Source organism: Macrobrachium rosenbergii, chromosome 30 (assembly GCF_040412425.1).
Source record: "Macrobrachium rosenbergii isolate ZJJX-2024 chromosome 30, ASM4041242v1, whole genome shotgun sequence".
NCBI lineage: Eukaryota > Metazoa > Arthropoda > Malacostraca > Decapoda > Palaemonidae > Macrobrachium > Macrobrachium rosenbergii.
Genome location: NC_089770.1, coordinates 5508342 through 5528500, shown reverse-complemented (window position 1 = coordinate 5528500; position 20159 = coordinate 5508342). Strand labels below are relative to the sequence as shown.

Genomic DNA, 20159 nt, shown 5'->3' with positions numbered 1-20159 from the left:
TCTCTCGTCTTCACACAAACGCGAAATGCCCTTTATAAATGATTCCTGATGTTCACCAAGTAATGAATGTCTGTGAGGTCCAAAATCTAACAACCTCTCTCTCTCTCTCTCTCTCTCTCTCTCTCTCTCTCTCTCTCTCTCTCTCTCTCTCTCTACACCCACACACGCATAAACAAACTGCATCATATTTAAAGCGGTTTTGAAGTTCAAGACAATGTCATTTTCCAACAGCTGTCTGCAACGAAGTTGAAAATGCGCTTTCTCTCTCCACTCTCTCTCTCTCTCTCTCTTCATATGCATAAAATGTGCTGTGTAAGTGCATCCTGATATACAACCACTCTCTCTCTCTCTCTCTCTCTTCTCTCTCTCTCTTCTAAATAAAATGTGCTGTGCATCCTGATATACTAATACTTTCTCTCTCTCTCTCTCTCTCTCTCTCTCTCTCTCTCTCTCTCTCTCTCTCTCTTCATATTAATAAAATGTAAGTGAATCCTGATATACTAATATTTCTCTCTCTCTCTCTCTCTCTCTCTCTCTCTCTCTCTCTCTCTCTCTCTCTCTCTCTCTCTCTCTTCTTATTAATAAAATGTGCTGTGTAAGTGCATCCTGATATACACTACTACTACTACTACTACTACTACTCTCTCTCTCTCTCTCTCTCTCTCTCCACATGCACAAAGCAAGCCGTGTAAGTGCATCCCCTGACACGCAAGATAGGGCCATTTTCCCTTTTGCTGCATCGACGCAAGACTTGACGGGGGCGTCGAGCTGTCTATTTCAAACTGCAATCAATGACAAATAGATTTGGTCGGGCCGTAGACGTTTTCATTATTAGCCCCCGTGTGGCTGTTGTCGGTTTCATTATGAGTTGGCGAGTGGTTCGGGAAAGAGGAGAAAGCGCAGCACCTCTTTAGATTCGATCGGTAATGAGGAGTGAATGAATGAATGAATGTGATGAATGATATATATGTATATATATATATATATATATATATATATATATATATATATATATATATATATATATATATATATAAAGTTTCTGACTCACATCAGGATCGAACCCGGGTCTTTCAATTGAGAGGCCAGGGCGATGCCCACTGGGCCATACAAGGCATAAAAGACCTGGGTTCGATCCTGATGTGAGTCAGAAATTTATTTCTGTTCCACACGTGATTAAGTGTTAATTGTTTCTAACACACACACACACACACACACACACACACACACACACACACACACACACACATATATATATATATATATATATACATATAATATTTACGTGTACATTAAAATGGATCTGCCTTTAATCTACAATCTACTCAACCAGACAACTACGGCCCTCAGCAATTAAAAACAGTTGAAGAACATGCTAATTTTTCTAATGAAACCTCAGAATAAAAGAATAAACGGATGCAAAATATAACCCTTATTAACCATGACACATACAAATGAATACTAACTTATAAACATATACGTGTAGCGTACAATCATGTAAGTATACTGTAGACAGGCGACATTTGAATGCCAATCTAACATCTTCATTTATTCATGTATATCTAGACTTCCTAAGGGGTATGTATGCATATATATAAATATACATATAGCCTATATATATATATATATATATATATATATATATATATAAAGGAATAATAAAACATACATATCAATATGAATATATACATGTTGCCTATAATCAAGTAGATAAATTTTAATTCCCAATCTAACAGCTTAGAGAGCTCTGGGAAATCATGAAGCGAGAGAGAGAGAGAGAGAGAGAGAGAGAGAGAGAGAGAGAGAGAGAGAGAGAGAGAGAGAGAGAGATTAAAAAGGAACTCGAAAAAATATAAATATATACTGTACATGTAGCGCATAATCACTTCAGTGTATAGATTACATCTGAATCCCAATCCAACAGATTCTTCCATTCTTCCATCAGAGAGAGAGAGAGAGAGAGAGAGAGAGAGAGAGAGAGAGAGAGAGAGAGAGATTAAAAAGCCACTCGAAACATCAGCGATTCTCTAACCATTTCCGAACCAGGTCAGATTAACATTTGTCCCAAGGACGAGGACATGAAGACGAGTGGAAATGTAAAATCGTTCATTTCTCGACCGAAGAATTTTTTTCTTTTTACTTTAGGTTTTTCTGATTGTGGTAACGAGAACTAATGGTGATTTTAGCATTTTTTTTTTTGTAGCTGGATTTAGCTTTAGCTTCTAGGGAATAATGAAGCGGCATCGAGTCAGTTTACTAAACTTTCGTATCGACTTCATTTTTTTTTTTTATCGTGAACGTCAAGAAATGTTTTGAGAAATTGTAGCTCGGTAAGGTCGAACAAAATTACGTGTGTGTGTGTGTGTGTGTGTGTATGTATGTATGTATGTATGTATGTATGTATGTATGTATGTATGTATGTATGTATGTATGTATATACAGGCTATATATATATATGTATATATATATACTACATAATATACTACTATGTACTGTATATAATATATATACAATATAAAAATGTGTGTGTTTGTATCTTCGTACGTGCTATGTAGCATAGCAAATGCACAGCTATTTCCCTCCAAACGTATTTGTGGATACAAACTTATGCTAACAATATACCACCAAGTTGATTTCTTTTGGTAGTCCAAATGCAGTATATATATATATATATATATATATATATATATATATATATATATATATATATATATATATATATATATATATATATATATTTATATATATATATATTTGTGTGTATATTTATATATATCATTTATATACATATATATAATATATAACTGTATGTATGTAAATATACAGTACATATACGTGCATATACATATACAGTACATATACAATATATATATATATATATATATATATATATATATACTTATATATATACATATATATATATATATATATATATATATATATATATATATATATATACATATATGAGTATGAGTGTGTGTGTGTGTGTGTTGTTGCGGAAGACGATGAAGCGCAAGGCCTCATCACAGAATCATTAGTCTAAGAGGGTATGTGGCAGCGATCATACCGAGAATGAAACAGAAACAGGTGATGCATTAGCAAATAAAACAGGTATCCACAAATGCATGTAAATGAAAATAGGTCTAAATTTGCTAAGTTATACGAAATAAAGACATATATATAGGCCTAATATATATATATATATATATATATATATATATATATATATATATATATATATATATATATATATATATATATATATATAAGTTTTAAAATAATATAAAAGCGTTCTACGAAGTCCGAAAACGCCCAAGGAAACACTGTTTACACAACAAAACCATTTACTGCGATTGACAAACTTTTGCAATCGTAATATATCACTTGTCGGGCAAATAGTGCTTTAACTTTATATATACACACACACATTATATATATTATATATATATATATATATAACATATGTATGTATGTATGTGCGTATGTACATACAGAAATAAACAAAAAAAAAAAAAGTAATAAAACGGAAAGACCTCTCTTACAATTTACAGTCTCGGGAACACCCCTCAAGCCTCCAGCTCTCTCCTACCTTTAATCCGTGGATGATGTGGTTACAGTGCTCCTGTGACACCTGTTCGGTGATGGAGATGACCAGGCCCTCGTAGCCGTTGTCCCTCAACACGAGGTCACCGTCCGTGCCAATGACCTGGCCCATGTAGAGGAGAACGACCAGTAACCAGGCGAAACGGAAAATTCGCAACCTGTTTGTACACGGCATCGCCATCGTTCTGTTCGGGCTGATTCGTGGCATTTTTTTGATATCAAGAGATGAAGAATTAACGGTCAAGATTCCCCCCCTGGGGTCTCCTTCAGAATGGAGGACGTGACAGCATGTAATTACTGGTGGCAACTCATTTGGTCTCTCTCTATCTCGCTCTTACTTAAAATGGTCTAGTTATACCGTCCTCTTATTTTTTTTTCTATTCTACTCTCACATTTTCGTTAACAGTAATTGCACCGAGGACACACGACCTGTAGATTCCGGGTTGGGTGACTAGAACACTCATAGTTGGCCCCCCCCCTGTATCACATGTTGCTTTTGGGGGAGCTAGAAGATTAAAAAAAAATTAAATCTTTTTCCGTAATGGTTCACTCACGTACAACCACACACATAGATATAAAACACAAATCCTCGAGAGGGGGTTAAAACTTATTTTATTAATTTAATAATAATCTTTCGGAGTACAGGAACCTAGTATTAATGGTTCGGGAATCATCTATTTCTCGCCGAAGCCATATTTATTTGTCTGGGCAAGTACTTTTAATTTTTGAAAGCCACTCTGTCGGGAGAGATGAAGACGATGACGATGATGGCCGTTCGCGCGAGAGGTTTGAAGGGGATTGGTTACGGGTGCAGGTGGGGTTGGGGTGAGGGTGGGGGAGAACTACGAGAGACCGCGACGACGTCGTGCACCGATGCTTCCACACATCCAGTCGCCACAGAGGCTCCGGCCCAACTGCCAACTTGCTATTGAGATCACTGGTTAGTCTCCTGCCAACCACCCCCCCCCTTTCCTCTTCCCTCCCTCCCACCCTTCGCAGCTCTCCGTTCCCGCTCCTACCTGGAGAGCGAGACACCCGCCATGGCCCCTACACTCCCTTCTCCTCCCTACGATAGTCCTCTACCTAATGCCCTCTCATCTACGCCTCCCAACTGTTGGAACAACTGCCACAGATCCTCATCCTCCTCCTACCCCTCCTCCTCCTCCTCCTCTGTTCGAGCTCACCACTTCCCATTCACTTATTTGAGCCGTGGCATCCGAAAGGCTGAGCAAGAAGAAGAAGAAGAAGAAGCAGAGGAAGAAAAGAAGGGGAAACTCATTCACATGCACGACGTCCAACAGATGCTGAAGCGCTCCTGCGGTGCACTGTAGTTGCTGCAGAGGCAGTTGCAATTTTACAGAGGCTCAAGCCATAAACTTGCAGTTCTTGGAAGAAGGTTAGAGAGTGTCCCTGGCAGTCCCTGGAAGTCCCAGGAAGAAGTCCCTTCATGATGCAACCGAGAGAGAGAGAGGCGGGGGGGGGGGAGGCAAAGGAGGAGACTCAGTGTCATTCCAGAAGAAGAAGAAGAAGAAGAAAGACCTTCGCCCTTCCGACGAGTCTCGCGAGAGGGAGGGCGAAGGAGAGCAGAGCCATCAAGATCACACCTGTAGGGACGCGCCAGCGTACGTGTCCGGGCGCGGCAACTGCTCGAGGGTCCACTCTCGCAGCCTCAGAACGTCAAGAGTAATGCCTCGTTTCGGCGGGAGCTCGATGCCCCCGCGGAATAACGCGGAATGGCATAGCAATATTTCCCCCCCCCGCCTCGCCGGCTTTCTCTTCCCGAATTATGACGGTGCCCTAAGGTCGCCGTATTCTGAAAAATGTTTCGGGAAAATAGCGGACGATCGTAAAGCACACTAAGATATGTGACTATTTTATAAAAAAAAAAAAAGTGGGGCCAGCGAAAATATTGACACACTGCGAATGTTTAATTCAACTGGAGCGAAATTTAGTTACATCTTCGAGGCGTAAATGGAGACTTTACTCCTAAGCGACGAATTCGCGAGGTTTATCACGAAAGTGAAATATTTTGACATTTTTTGACATATTTTTAAAATTGTGCTAGAGAATTTCCGTTTGTTGCAAAATGAAGGTAAATGATTGAAGGTTACTAGAATGTAAGAGTTTTGGCTTACAATTACGTTTTTCAACCATTTTTAAAGTTCAGAAGTCGACTAAAACGAATAAAAATTGACAGAAAAGTGTAATAACGATTATAGAGGTTTTCGTACGTATAGACCTCTTTAAAAAAAAAGCCATACATAAAGCTATTATAATTTATATTATGATCATTAACTTAAAGAGAATAACAATGAAATGACAAAATCAGAAAATTATTATTATTATTATTATTATTATTATTATTATTATTATATTATTATTATTATTATTATTATTATTAAAGATGAACCCTATTCATACGGAACAAGCCCACCAAAGGGGCCACTGACTTAATATTCAAGCTTCCAAAGAATATGGCGCTCATTAGAAAGAAGTAACAGCAGGTAAAAGAAAATACAAAAAGAAGAGATTGCTTATTAAAAAAAAAGAAAAAATAAATTAACAAATTGATAAATAAAAAGATACAAATGTAAGTAAATCATTAAAATGCAATGAGAATTTTATCAGAATTGCAATGCATTGCATCTTCGCTTGATCTTTTGAAGTAATTAAAATCCTTCCAAGTACGTTCTAGTTAATATAATTTCTTTTGAGCTGGAAAAATAAATCCCCATTTGAACAAATATAATAGTATATATATATATATATATATATATATATATATATATATATATATATATATATATATATATATATATATATATATATATATATATATGTACGTGTATTTCAACATTTGACAGCACTGAATCAAAACACCTTGGATTATATTACGGATGAACTTGAATAAAACTCAAAAACAAATTCTAATAAACATAACAGGTTCATTAATCTTGACGTTATAACAGAAGAGGTAGATGATCCTTTCAGATCTATTAAATGAAAACCCGAGCAGGGATAAAGGATTAAAAATATATCAAACCACGATTTTTCAAAAACTTTCATTTCGAAAAGGAAGGAACGTGCAAAATACGCCATCAAATCCGAACAGGGAAACTTATTAACCCAAAATACATCTGCTGCTAAATCCTGTAAGTATATGCATAGGCCTACAGCAAAACTCGGTCAGTAATTTCCAAAATAAATACACAATATATATGATATACAATCCAGAAACATGCACAATACGCCGTCAAATCCGAAACAAGGAAACTTATTAACCCAATATAGGCTATATCTTCTGCGAAAACAGGGCACGACATGCATAGGCCCACATCAGAACTCAGTCAATAATTTCCAAAAACAAACATAAATAATCCAGAAATAAGCTGATTCCACCGTCAAATCCTAACCAGGAAACTTATTAACCTAAAATACGTCTGCTGCTAAAACAACGAACAAAATGCAAGGAAAACTCAGTCAATAATTTCCAAAAACAAACATAAATAATCCAGAAATAAGCTGATTCACCGTCAAAAACAAAAACTTATTAACCTAAAATACGTCTGCTGCTAAAACAACGAACAAAATGCATAGGCCTACATCAAAACTCAGTCAATAATTTTAAAAAACAAACATAAATAATCCAGAAATAAGCTGATTCCACCGTCAAATCTAACCAGGAAACTTATTAACCTAAAATACGTCTGCTGCTAAAACAACGAACAAAATGCATAGGCCTACATCAAAACTCAGTCAACAAAACAAACATAAATAATCCAGAAATAAGCTGATTCCACCGTCAAATCCGAACAAGGAAACTTATTAACCTAAAATACGTCTGCTGCTAAAACAACGAACAAAATGCATAGGCCTACATCAAAACTCAGTCAATAATTTCCAAAAACAAACATAAATAATCCAGAAATAAGCTGATTCCACCGTCAAATCCTAACCAGGAAACTTATTAACCTAAAATACGTCTGCTGCTAAAACAACGAACAAAATGCATAGGCCTACATCAAAACTCAGTCAATAATTTCCAAAAACAAACATTACATAATCCAGAAATAAGCTGATTCCACCGTCAAATCCGAACAAGGAAACTTATTAACCTAAAATACGTCTGCTGCTAAAACAACGAACAAAATGCATGAGCCTACATCAAAACTCAGTCAATAATTTCCAAACAAACATAAATAATCCAGAAATGAGCTGATCCGAACAAGGAAACTTATTAACCTAAAATACGTCTGCTGCTAAAACAACGAACAAAATGCAGGCCTACATCAAAACTCAGTCAATAATTTCCAAAAACAAACATAAATAATCCAGAAATAAGCTGATTCCACCGTCAAATCCTAACCAGGAAACTTATTAACCTAAAATACGTCTGCTGCTAAAACAACGAACAAAATGCATAGGCCTACATCAAAACTCAGTCAATAATTTCCAAAAACAAACATAAATAATCCAGAAATAAGCTGATTCCACCGTCAAATCCGAACAAGGAAACTTATTAACCTAAAATACGTCTGCTGCTAAAACAACGAACAAAATGCATAGGCCTACATCAAAACTCAGTCAATAATTTCCAAAAACAAACATAAATAATCCAGAAATAAGCTGATTCTGAAATCTAACCAGGAAACTTATTAACCTAAAATACGTCTGCTGCTAAAACAACGAACAAAATGCATAGGCCTACATCAAAAACTCCAGTCAATAATTTCCAAAACAAACATTACATAATCCAGAAATAAGCTGATTCCACCGTCAAATCCGAACAAGGAAACTTATTAACCTAAAATACGTCTGCTGCTAAAACAACGAACAAAATGCATAGGCCTACATCAAAACTCGTCAATAATTTCCAAAAACAAACATTACATAATCCAGAAATAAGCCGATTCCACCGTCAAATCCGAACAAGGAAACTTATTAACCCAAAATATATCTGCTGTTAATCCTGGAACGAGATGCACAGACCTACATCAAAACTCAGTCGGTAACAATTTCCAAAAACAATATATAATAATATAGGATATATGATATATAATCCAGAAACGAACTGAATCCACCGTCACATCCGAACCAGGAAACTTATTAACCCAAAATATATCCACGGCTAAATCCTGGAACGATATTACATAGGCCTACATCAAAACTCAGCCGGTAACAATTTCCAAAAACAATATACAATAATATAGGCTAGATATATAATATATAATCGAGAAACGAACTGAATCCACCGTCAAATCCGAACCAGGAAACTTATTAACCCAAAATATATCTACGGCTAAATCCTGGAACGATATACATAGGCCTACGTCAAAACTCAGTCGGTAACAATTTCCAAAAACAATATACAATATAGGCTATAGAATACATATAGCCTAATCCAGAAACGAACTGAATCCACCGTCAAATCCTATATATTAATCCAGAAACGAACTGAATCCACCGTCAAATCCTATATACTAATCCAGAAACGAACTGAACTAATCCAGAAACGAACTGAATCTACCGTCAAATCCTATATACTATACAATCCAGAAACGAACCGATGCCACCGTCAAATCCGAACCAGCAAACTGATCAACCCAAAATAGCCTATATATACCTGCAGCTAAATCCCTAACTCGGAAGCAGCGTGCAGCATCTCGCAGCAGCAGCAGCAGCTACCCTCTCCCGCCTTAAAAAAAAATTCGAACACAAAGATGGAGAGAAGGGAAGCTCCCCTCTATAAGTGAGGCGGGCATTTTTCGAAGAATCGACCAGTTTGTTAAGAGCAACTGGTGAGACTCGGAAGCTGCAATTCGTTCTGATTCTTGTTCGGTGAGCTAATTTCATGAGGGAATCCTTTTTATTATTATTATTATTATTATTATTATTATTATTATTATTATTATTATTATTATTATTATTATTAAAGTAGTTTCTGATGATCTCGCGAGTACTGTACACTTGCGTGTGTGTTTATTTACGATTACCTTCTTGTTTGTTGCGATATAATGTGAATTGAATCGAATATAGAATTTAGGCCAAAGGCCAAGCGATGGGACTTATGAGGTCATTCAGCGCTGAAACGGAAATTGACAGTAAATGGTTTGAAAGGTGTAACAGGAGGAAAACCTCAAAGGGGTTGTACTATGAATTAACAGTTGGGAGAGGGTGGATAGCAAGATGAAAGAAAGATAATATGAACGGAGGAACAGTAAAAGGAACGAAAAGGGTTGCAGCTAGGGGCCGAAGGCACCTTGCAAAGAACCTTAAGTAATGCCTACAGTGCACCGTGTGAGGTGTACTGACGGCACTAACCCCCTTCGGGGGATTAGTAGTTTACGTGCTAATGGTGTAATGTGAATAAAATACACTCTTTTAGTTTTCATATAATTTCCTCCCTGATTTTTCTAAGATAACTGAGTATGTCATATAAATATTAGACATAATAAATACTAATCTTTCAAACAACAAAAGTTACTTGTTGCATCTCAAAAGCTACAAACGAATGAAATAAGATTAGATGACAAACGTATCTCATCTCACGACTGGCAACCCCTTTGAAAAATGTCTGAATACGAATCAAATATTTTTAAAAATATAACTCCAGCCAAATGACCGAAAAGAATTGCTCACGAAAGAAATCATTACTGAAATTCCATACCAGCTATTGTTCTATAAATGTCCGAGCCATCTATTTGCAAACTGAATTAGCGCCTTTGATAAAGTGTCACTCATTCTTTGAAATACCGGAGAGTATATAAAATTTGGTTTGGTGTCCATCAAAATGCAAATCTAAATTGACTTACGCGAAAATTATCGCGAAACGAATTATAATGGTTTGGAGCGATTCACTTCCTGTCATTACAGGCTGTAGCCTACTTGACATGACCAATTTCGAGATGACTGAAAGTAGTCACTTTCTCTGCGAAGGTTTACTTTTCCTGTGCCCTAATTAATATGTGGTATTTTAAGATCATTGAAATGGTGCCCTTCTTTCTACAATTTGAATATAGAATTTAGGCCCAAGGCCAAGCACTGAGACCGGCGAGGTCATTCAGCGCTGAAACGGACATTGACAGTAGAAGGTTTGAAAGGCGTAACAGGAGGAAAACCTCGCAGCTGCATTAAGAGGAAAGTAAGATGAAAGAGAATATGAAAGGAGTTACAGTAAAAGGAACGAAAGGGGTTGCAGCTAGGGGCCTAAGGAAGGCACGCTGCAGAGATTTACCTTAGCAATGCCTACGGTGCACCGCATGAGGTGCACTGACGGCTCTAACCCACTAACAATGTCTTAAACCATTAGTTACAGATATTATCAGTCTCCTGACCCCTTAAGATTATAGCCTATTTCCATATCAACGAAATCGCTTTCATCCGTCGAACTTGCCAAAATCTATTAAGATAAGCTTTTGTTTTCTTTTTTTGTTTGTTTTTTGTTCCTGTGGATCTCATCAATAGATTTCTAACAACAGATTAAATCTCATTCACACTAGATTTCAAGGACTCCCATTTCCTGATGCATCTCTTCTCTTATGCCAGAATACTAGCGGATCCAGGGGGTATAGGTGGGCACCTGGGCACGTGGCCCACCCAACGAAAAGTAATGATAAAATAATAGTGAAGATTTAGAGAATAACACAAATGGGAAATATAAAAATGGGAAAAAATAAAAAATTCGATTTAAGAAATAATACATGTATGTGTGTGTGTGTGTGTGTGTGTGTGTGTGTGTGTGTGTGTGTAAATATGAAAACTGGTGCCCCCCCATGAAATTTTCCGGATCCGCTAGTGCTCCAGAAGTATCAAGCATGAAGAATCCTAGCCATGATTCATAGTGAAATAAAGAAACTAAATAGCTTATTAACATGTCACACAAATAAATAAAGTCAGTGTACACACATTTTACATAAAGAAAACTAAAGTAGACTATCTGGATGTCAAACAAAATTCAAACGGGGTTCGAACCGCGTCTAAAGAGGCAGATGGTTTCCTTATTGTGGCCTGACAACATACACGTGTCACCGGTGCGTCCGATTTCTCAACGGTAGGTTGCCAGTGCGCAATAATGAAGCCTGGGATTAAAAAAAATCACCTCCATCGCCCCCCACCCCAAAAAAAATACCTCGAACTTTACCTTACGTCTTTGGCCATGATTATACCACAGTAACAAATGGCGAGCTAACGGATCCAATGTGTTAGTATGTTAGTCACTGTGAATTCCTTAACGGTAGGTTGCCAGTCCGCGATAATGAAGCCTGCAGGCTCGCTGCATATTAAACTTAAGACTGTTTCGAACTTTCTCTGGGATTCAAAAGGTCACCTCCGTGCGCCCCGCCAGCCGCCCCCCCCCACTCAAAAAATATATATACCTCAAACTTTAAGCCACAGTAACAAATGACACACTACCTAATGGATTCATTATGTCAGTCAAGAGTGAATTTTCTTGACTTTTTTTTTCTGTCTAAACTACTGCAGTCTCGTAGCTCGGCTAAACGGAGTACCGAGGATTGGCTAATTGCGCAGAACAGTCACATTGAACAATCCAGAGGCGATTGAATAATGCAAGGCGCAGGCAAACGGACTATCTAATCAACAGGGCGACCTTTTAAAACTTAACTCTGCTCGATGGGTAAAGGTGAACTTCCACTAGAAGCGCCGGTTGAAATGGCAGTATGAAATAGCTTCCAAAAATTTCGGGCGTCTGCATTTAGAAGTGCATGTTTTCTCGACGCGATCGCCAGTTGGTTATCTGAGCAAGATCTGGGTGTTTGAACTTACACTAAAACATACACACAATATATATATTTGCGTACATTTTATGTATATATATATGAATATATATATATACAAAATCCACGAAAGAAAGAGAAACAATAGAGTACTGCTAGGCCTTTCGACTTGTTGTCCTTTACTTAGCCAAGTACAGCTAAGCAAAGGACAAGAAGTCCTTTCTTTCCTTCAACTGGATTTTTTCTTTATTTATGTATTCATTTTTCCATTTGTCATTATGTATTCATCACGTTCCATATTTTATCGTCATTCTATATATATATATATATATATATATATATATATATATATATATATATATATATATATATATATATATGTATATACACTAAGGTTTAAATCTCCTTACGGATATTCATTCGTATGAGAATCCGATTAACATTTACTTTTTATCATCTCGAAATAGCAACGAATTCAGAAATCTCCTATTGTAAACCCTTGCATCACTCCACAGGAATATTTTTTGGAGTCCCCGAATATTTTTGGTTTATTACCGATTCTTCCTCGAAAAAGTCCTACATCTTTATCTCACCAAATTCTAATAAATGTTAATATTAATAAAAATATTTTTCACAAGAAAAATAAGTCTTTCACCTTTATCTCACCAAACTCTAACAAACGTTAATATTAATTAACACGAAACATTTTTCATTATCCATTCTTTCACAAGAAAAATCTTTCATCTTTATCTCCCCAAACTCTTAATAAATGTTTAATATTAATAAAAAAACATTTCCTTCCCTTACAAAACCTGGTAAATAATATTATCCACTGAATACTCGCCAAGTCTTTATCTACCACAGAGGCAGGCTACTAGTCCGGAATTCTTCGTAACGAAATAAAGCTGCTTTGAAACCTCAGAGCTGAAGGCAGGAGACAGCAGGTGCTCCTGACTTGTCTTCAAAGATATATGTAAAGAGCAGGCGAGCCGAGTTTCAAATAATATTTTAACGAGACTCGAGCCATTTGGTAACACTGGAAGTACTGGAGAATGTGGGTTTAAAGGGTAACGTTTGCCCCAGTGAAGAGGGAGATGTGGAATTGCACAAAATAGGGTTTAAAATTTAGGCAGAGGCCAAGCGCTGGAACCCGTATGAGGTCATTCAGTGCTGGAACCTTTGAGGTCATTCAGCGCTGGAACCTTTGAGGTCATTCAGCGCTGGAACCTGTATGAGGTCATTCAGTGCTGGAACCTGTATGAGGTCATTCAGTGCTGGAACCTTTGAGGTCATTCAGCGCTGGAACCTGTATGAGGTCATTCAGTGCTGGAACCTGTATGAGGTCATTCAGTGCTGGAACCTGTATGAGGTCACTCAGTGCTGGAACCTGGGGAGGTCACTCCAGCGCTGGAACCTGTATGAGGTCATTCAGTGCTGGAACCTGTATGAGGTCACTCAGTGCTGGAACCTGTATGAGATCACTCAGTGCTGGAACCTGTATGAGGTCATTCAGCGCTGGAACCTGTATGAGGTCATTCAGCGCTGGAACCCGTATGAGGTCATTCAGCACTGGATTCACTCTCAGCGCTGGAACCTGTATGAGGTCACTCCAGTGCTGGAACCTGTGAGGTCATTCAGCACTGGAACCTGTATGGTCACTCAGTGCTGGAACCTGTATAAGTCACTCAGTACTGGAACCCGTATGAGGTCATTCAGCACTGGAACCCGTATGACGTCATTCAGCGCTGGAACCCGTATGAGGTCACTCAGTGCTGGAACCCGTATGAGGTCACTCAGCACTGGAACCTTTGAGGTCATTCAGCGCTGAAACGGGAACCTGACAGTAAAAAGGTTCGAAAGGTGTAACAGGAGGAAAACCTCAAAGCAGTTGCACTATGAACCAATTGTTAGGAGAGGGTGGAAAGTAAGATGGAAGAAAGAGAATATAAATGGAGGTACACCAAAAGGAATGGAAAAGTGTTGCAGCTAGGAGCCGAAGGGACGCTGCAAAGAACCTCAGATAATGCCTACAGTGCACCACATTTGGTATATACAAGAAAGAACTTAAACCATATTACAGCCAAATATTGTGAAGGATGCACAAATAGTTTTCAAGAAAATGATCAAGATTTTATAAACTATAAGGCAAGGGGGGGAGGGGGGATTTCAAATTAAACTGAGATATACTTCTTTCTTTCTTTCAAGATTAAAACTTTTTTGAAGCTGCTGCACAAGTGGATGAAATTCTAATTAACCTTTTTCAGCTGCATAAGTGGATGGAAATTCCACCTTTTTTCAGCTGCACAAGTGGATGAAATTCAAATTACACCTTTTTTCAGCTGCACAGGTGGATGAAATTCAAATTACACCTTTTTTCAGCTGCACAGGTGGATGAAATTCAAATTACACCTTTTTTCAGCTGCACAAGTGGATGAAATTCAAATTACACCTTTTTTCAGCTGCACAAGTGGATGAAATTCAAATTACACCTTTTTTTCAGCTGCACAAGTGGATGAAATTCAAATCTCAAAATGAAATTCAAATTACACCTTTTTCAGCAATACAAATTAAAAGTGTAATCTCAAAACACGCAATACGCAAAATGTTACGAAGGATTTATTATTAAGCACAAATGTTTCTGCCATTCAAGCAGATCAAGATTTCTCAAGACTGGGAAAGTTTCGAATTATACACTGGAATAACTTACGCGACTCGATACCCAAACTGTTTTGGCAGATTTCTGAGTTGAAAATCGTTTTAAAATTTCAAGACAGCAAAAAAATCAACTTTAACTGACTTGCAGATTACTGGCAGAGGAGTTTAAAATGGAGAGTACTCCACTGAGATTTTCTCTGCTGAAAAAAGGATGTGCCGTACTTTCAGGAAGTTAGAATCTCGGTTTCCTCTGTTTCCAAAGCACCCAGTGGCCTTTCAGATTCAAGTAATTGCTGAGAATTCTATCAGCAAGTATTTTTAGACGGTGCAGTTTATGCATCGTGTCCTTTCAGATTCAAATAAATACTGAGAATTCTATCAGCAGGTATTTATTAGACAGTAAAGTTTATCTCTTATGAAAATTGAAATAACCTTTGTCTAAAGCTGTCTGACGCTGCATTGCATGACTTCTGCACGAAGACGAGCTTGTTGAGCGCGCTGGAACCCGGGGCTGCTGTCTCCCCTACCCTCCCAATCCCCTACCAACCCCGCCCCCACCCGGGGCGGACAAACCGGCTTGCAAGGGGTGGGTGGCTGTGTCATACCTCCTCCTGTCACCCGGGGGAAGAGAAACAAGATCAGATCCTCTCGGATTTTAGTAAAATAGAAGGTTAACTGATGTTAAAACTTTAACTAGGGCAATAGTTGCCTATCATGCAACACGTTAAAATCTTTTATATATGTTTCACTGTATTAAGAATCACCAACACACAGTTGCATAACAAAACAATAAAACACCTTAACATTTATTGGATTTAAAAAAGAAATGCACGTAGTTTCAATTCCTTTAATTGACTTCCCAAAATGACTGGTATATTTTTATCTGAATTTTCCATTCATTGACCTGAAAAAACCTATCACACTCATAAGAAAAAAATAACGAAACGTCGAATTTTCGAATTTTTTTTTCTCCAGAGATTTTTGGTGTTCACGTTTTTAGTATGCTGAAAGCTATTAAACAATTGAATATTTGACAAAGCAGCCCACTTCCGACGACCTGAATTTTCTGACATAGACCAAATCCTATTAAAAGGTATTGAATCAAAACCTGAAAAATACATCCTTCAAAATACCTGTTTTCTGAGGACATTTCAAGCCCGGTTGGAAATGATTTTCACTGTAATTTAGTGGTGAATTGTATCAGTTCGAAATTACAGGAGACTTACTGATAAAAATCATCGTACTCGTGTAATTTCTGCATGAAACTATTGTAGTGAAATTGGTTGGAAATACTTTTTTTTTTCTGGGGGAGCTAAGAAGATTAAAAAAAACAAGTAAAATATACCCCGAAGTTTCTTCGAAGCAATCGAGTTTTCTGTACAGCGTATAAATACTGTATGAAATTCCCAGCCGCGGCCCATGAAACTTTCAGCCACGGCCCGGTAGTGTGGCCTGTGTTGTTGACACCTACAGCGGTGCCAGACGCACGAATAAGGCTAAGCCACGGCCCGGTAGTGTGGCCTGTGGTGTTGACACCTACAGCGGTGCCAGACGCACGATCAAGGCTAACTTTAATCTTAAATAAAATAAAAACTACTGAGACTAGGGAGCTGCAATTTGGTATGTTTGATGATTGGAGGGTGGATGATCAACATACCAATTTGCAGCCCTTTAGCCTCGGTAGCTTTGAAGATCTGAGGGCGGACAGAAAAAGTGCGGACGGTCAGACAAATAGCCATCTCTGTAATAGTTTTCTTTTACACAAAACTAAAACTGTCACGGGAAACTTAATATGCTTAATCTAATTGCCTTTTTCATTCAAAATTCACGCGTATATTCTACATATTGTAAAGATGCACTGCAGTTTTTAAGAGATATGTCACAGTTACCATCTTAAAATAATTTAGTTTCAGTTTTTCGAATATCCTTAAAGTAATCCTTCAACGTATTGGGGAAACAGCTGATTGGTGTAAATAATACTTTCTCTCTCTCTCTCTCTCTCTCTCTCTCTCTCTCTCTCTCTCTCTCTCTCTGTGTGTGTGTGTGTGTGTGTGTGTGTGTGTGTGTGTGTTAGGCAGCTTTCGTGACTAGCTGGTCCGAAAATAGCAGATTTACAAGAATTAGTTTCGAGTCAATATATATTTTTTTTTACATAATTCAATCTCAATTTCTAGGTAAAATCGTTATTCCTTAGGAGGTAAAAAGGCACCATTACAATGGCCAAAATACGAAATATCTATTTTTTCCTCAAGTGGATAAGAATCACGAAAATATCTTCCGTTCGCCTGTGTGAAACTGCGCGCGTTATTGAGATTCAGAGATGTGATTATCGGGGAATTATCGTTTCAAAATACTTTAATTATTGTATGAGAATAACTTTGAAACACACACACACACACACACACGTCTGCTGAGAAACAGTATATATACATTTAAACATATATATGTATAAATACACATACATATAAATATTCATATAAATAATATATACATATCTACATATATATACATATATATAATATATATATATATATATATATATATATATATATATATATATATATATATATATATAAATAATTGTACATATATATATATATATATATATATATATATATATATATATATATATATATATATATATATATATATATATATTGAATTATCTCGGGAATAACTTACAATCAAGGGCATTATATGTGATAAGGCATCTACTCCACCCATGATTTGGACCCACATCTTTCAGGATTGCTACAGAGGTAGACACTGGAATTATCCACTCTTTACAACATACATACATACATATATATATATATATATATATATATATATATATATATATATATATATATATAATACATATATATATATATATATATATATATATATATATATATATATCTATATATATATATATATATATATATATATATATATATATATATATATATATACATACATATATAAATCTTCTATAAAGAAAACGAAACACTTCAGTACTCTTTAAAAGAGGGTGGGTAGCCATGCCTGAATTCAAGCTTAAATAAACTGCAGAGAAAAAAAACTGACCATCGGAAAATAGGTTGCAAAGAACGCTTTCGAACCAGATACCTCGTGCAAAAGGGATTCCAGGATTATACACAAGAGAAAGCGATAAAAACGACCGATAAGGGAAAGAAATTCTCTCGTATTTAGTAAAAATAGAAAATTTCCTTAGAAAACGAGAGGGGAAATGGAACAGGGTGAAACCTTCGTTAATGTTTTATAAAGGAAGAAGGATGATTTCAATCAAATACAAGTACTTGAAGCCGATTTGGCACTGATAAGAGTATAAAAATATCAAGGGAGTCATTCTACAGTGTTTGAGGCATTTCTGAAATGTGAGACCAAATCACTTATCATATGCACTTGATCACACAAATTAAATTGAAAAGAATATAGAATTTAGGCCATAGGCCAAGCACTGGGACCTACGAGGTCATTCAGCGCTGAAACGGAAATTGACAGTAAATGGTTTGAAAGGTGTAACAGGAGGAAAACCTCACATTTGCACTATGAAATAATAATTACAGGAGAAGGGGTGGATAGCACGATGGAAGAGAATATGAATGGAGGTACAGTAAAAGGAATGAAGAAAACTGCTGCAGAGTAGAAAGATGATTTGAGAGAAACTTAGAGGCTACTGTGCTTTAGGTTTCTTTAAGCGGAAAAGTTAAAATGACGGCATATTAAAACAAGTAAAAAATGCGCCGAATTTCCTTCGGCCCAATCTAGTTTCTGTACAGCGTATAATGCTGTATGAGCCGCGGACCAGGAAACATTAACCACGGCCTGGTGGTGGCCTGTCCTATAGCGTTACCAGACGCAAGACCATGGGTAACTTTACCCTTAAATAAAATAAAAACCACCGAGGCTAGAGGGCTGCAATTTGGTATGTTTGATGACTGGAGGGTGGATGATCAACATACCAATTTGCAGCCCTCTAGCCTCAGTAGTTTTTAAGATCTGAGGGCGGACGGAAAAAGTGTGGACGGACAGTCAAAGCCATCTCAATAGTTTTATTTTACAGAACACTAAAAAAATAAACCATACCAAATAACCAGGAGGGAATTAAATCTTAAGACTCAGAGGTCATTTCAAAGCAAAAGTGATTCTCAGAAGAGGAAACCAGGCGTGAAAGCCGACTGAAGCGGGGCATTTGTAGATGTGTCAGTAAGGAAAACTTAGAATTTTATCATGGCAAGGAAAACTTTTATTCAAGGAAAGGTTATTAAGAAGCACTGTGGAGATGTTAATTCTAAATGGATTCAGTTAGGATAGAAAAGGATATAGAATTTAGGCTAAAGTATACCTTAGTTTTACCAGACCACTGAGCTGATTAACAGCTCTCCTAGGGCTGGCCCGAAGGATTAGACTTATTTTACGTGGCTAAGAACCAATTGGTTACTTAGCAACGGGACCTACAGCTTATTGTGGAATCCGAACCACATTATAGCGAGAAGTGAATTTAGGTCAAAGGCCAAGCGCTGGGACCTACGACGTCATTCAGCGCTGAAACTGAAACTGACAGCAAAAAGGTTTAAAAGGCGTAACAGGAGCAAAACCTCGTAGTTGCCACATGAAAAAATTGTCAAGAGAGGGTGGAAATTAACATGGAAGGAGAATATGAACAGAGGTACAGTAAAAGGAATGAAAGGGGTTGCAACTAGGGGACGAAGGGACGCTTCAAAGAACCCTAAGTGATGCCTACAGTGCACCGCGTTAAAAATAAAAAAATGATGACACAAACCCCTTTTGGAAATCTGAAATGAATGAAAAACCAAAACTTTATCTTTGGCCCACTAAAATAATAAAAAAATAAAAATTATTTAAACCAACGAAGAACTTCGTTCTTTGGCCCACTAAAATAATGAAAAAAAATAATAAAATGAATGATTTAAACCAACGAAAACGAACAAGAAACGAAAAAAAGAATGGAAGCATAAATATAAAACCACTGGTATAAAAAAAGAGAAATGGAGTTGGAATAAATGAAGGCAAATTCCTACTCCTCCTGTACTCAGAGTCATCTGGGAATGATGAGAAGGAGACAGAGAGAAAAAAAAAGGAAGAAGAGGAGGAGGACTGGAAGAGGAAAGACAAAAAGAGGAAGACTGGAAGAGATGG

General features: G+C 37.0%; 1 protein-coding gene across 2 annotated transcripts in view; it reads right to left on the bottom strand.

Annotated features, from left to right (window-relative positions):
• The window catches only part of LOC136854964 (calcium-activated chloride channel regulator 1-like), a 516859-nt gene that overhangs the window by 489795 nt on the left and 6905 nt on the right, over nucleotides 1-20159 (bottom strand). The window contains exon 1 of one of the 2 annotated variants that reach the window (XM_067131626.1): nucleotides 3590-4525. The exons of the other annotated variant lie outside the window; for it this stretch is intronic. Coding sequence (XP_066987727.1) covers nucleotides 3590-3811 — 222 coding nt within the window. The 5' untranslated portion in view covers nucleotides 3812-4525. Of the gene's footprint in view, nucleotides 1-3589; nucleotides 4526-20159 lie in introns of those variants that run through there. 2 annotated transcript variants of the gene reach the window in all.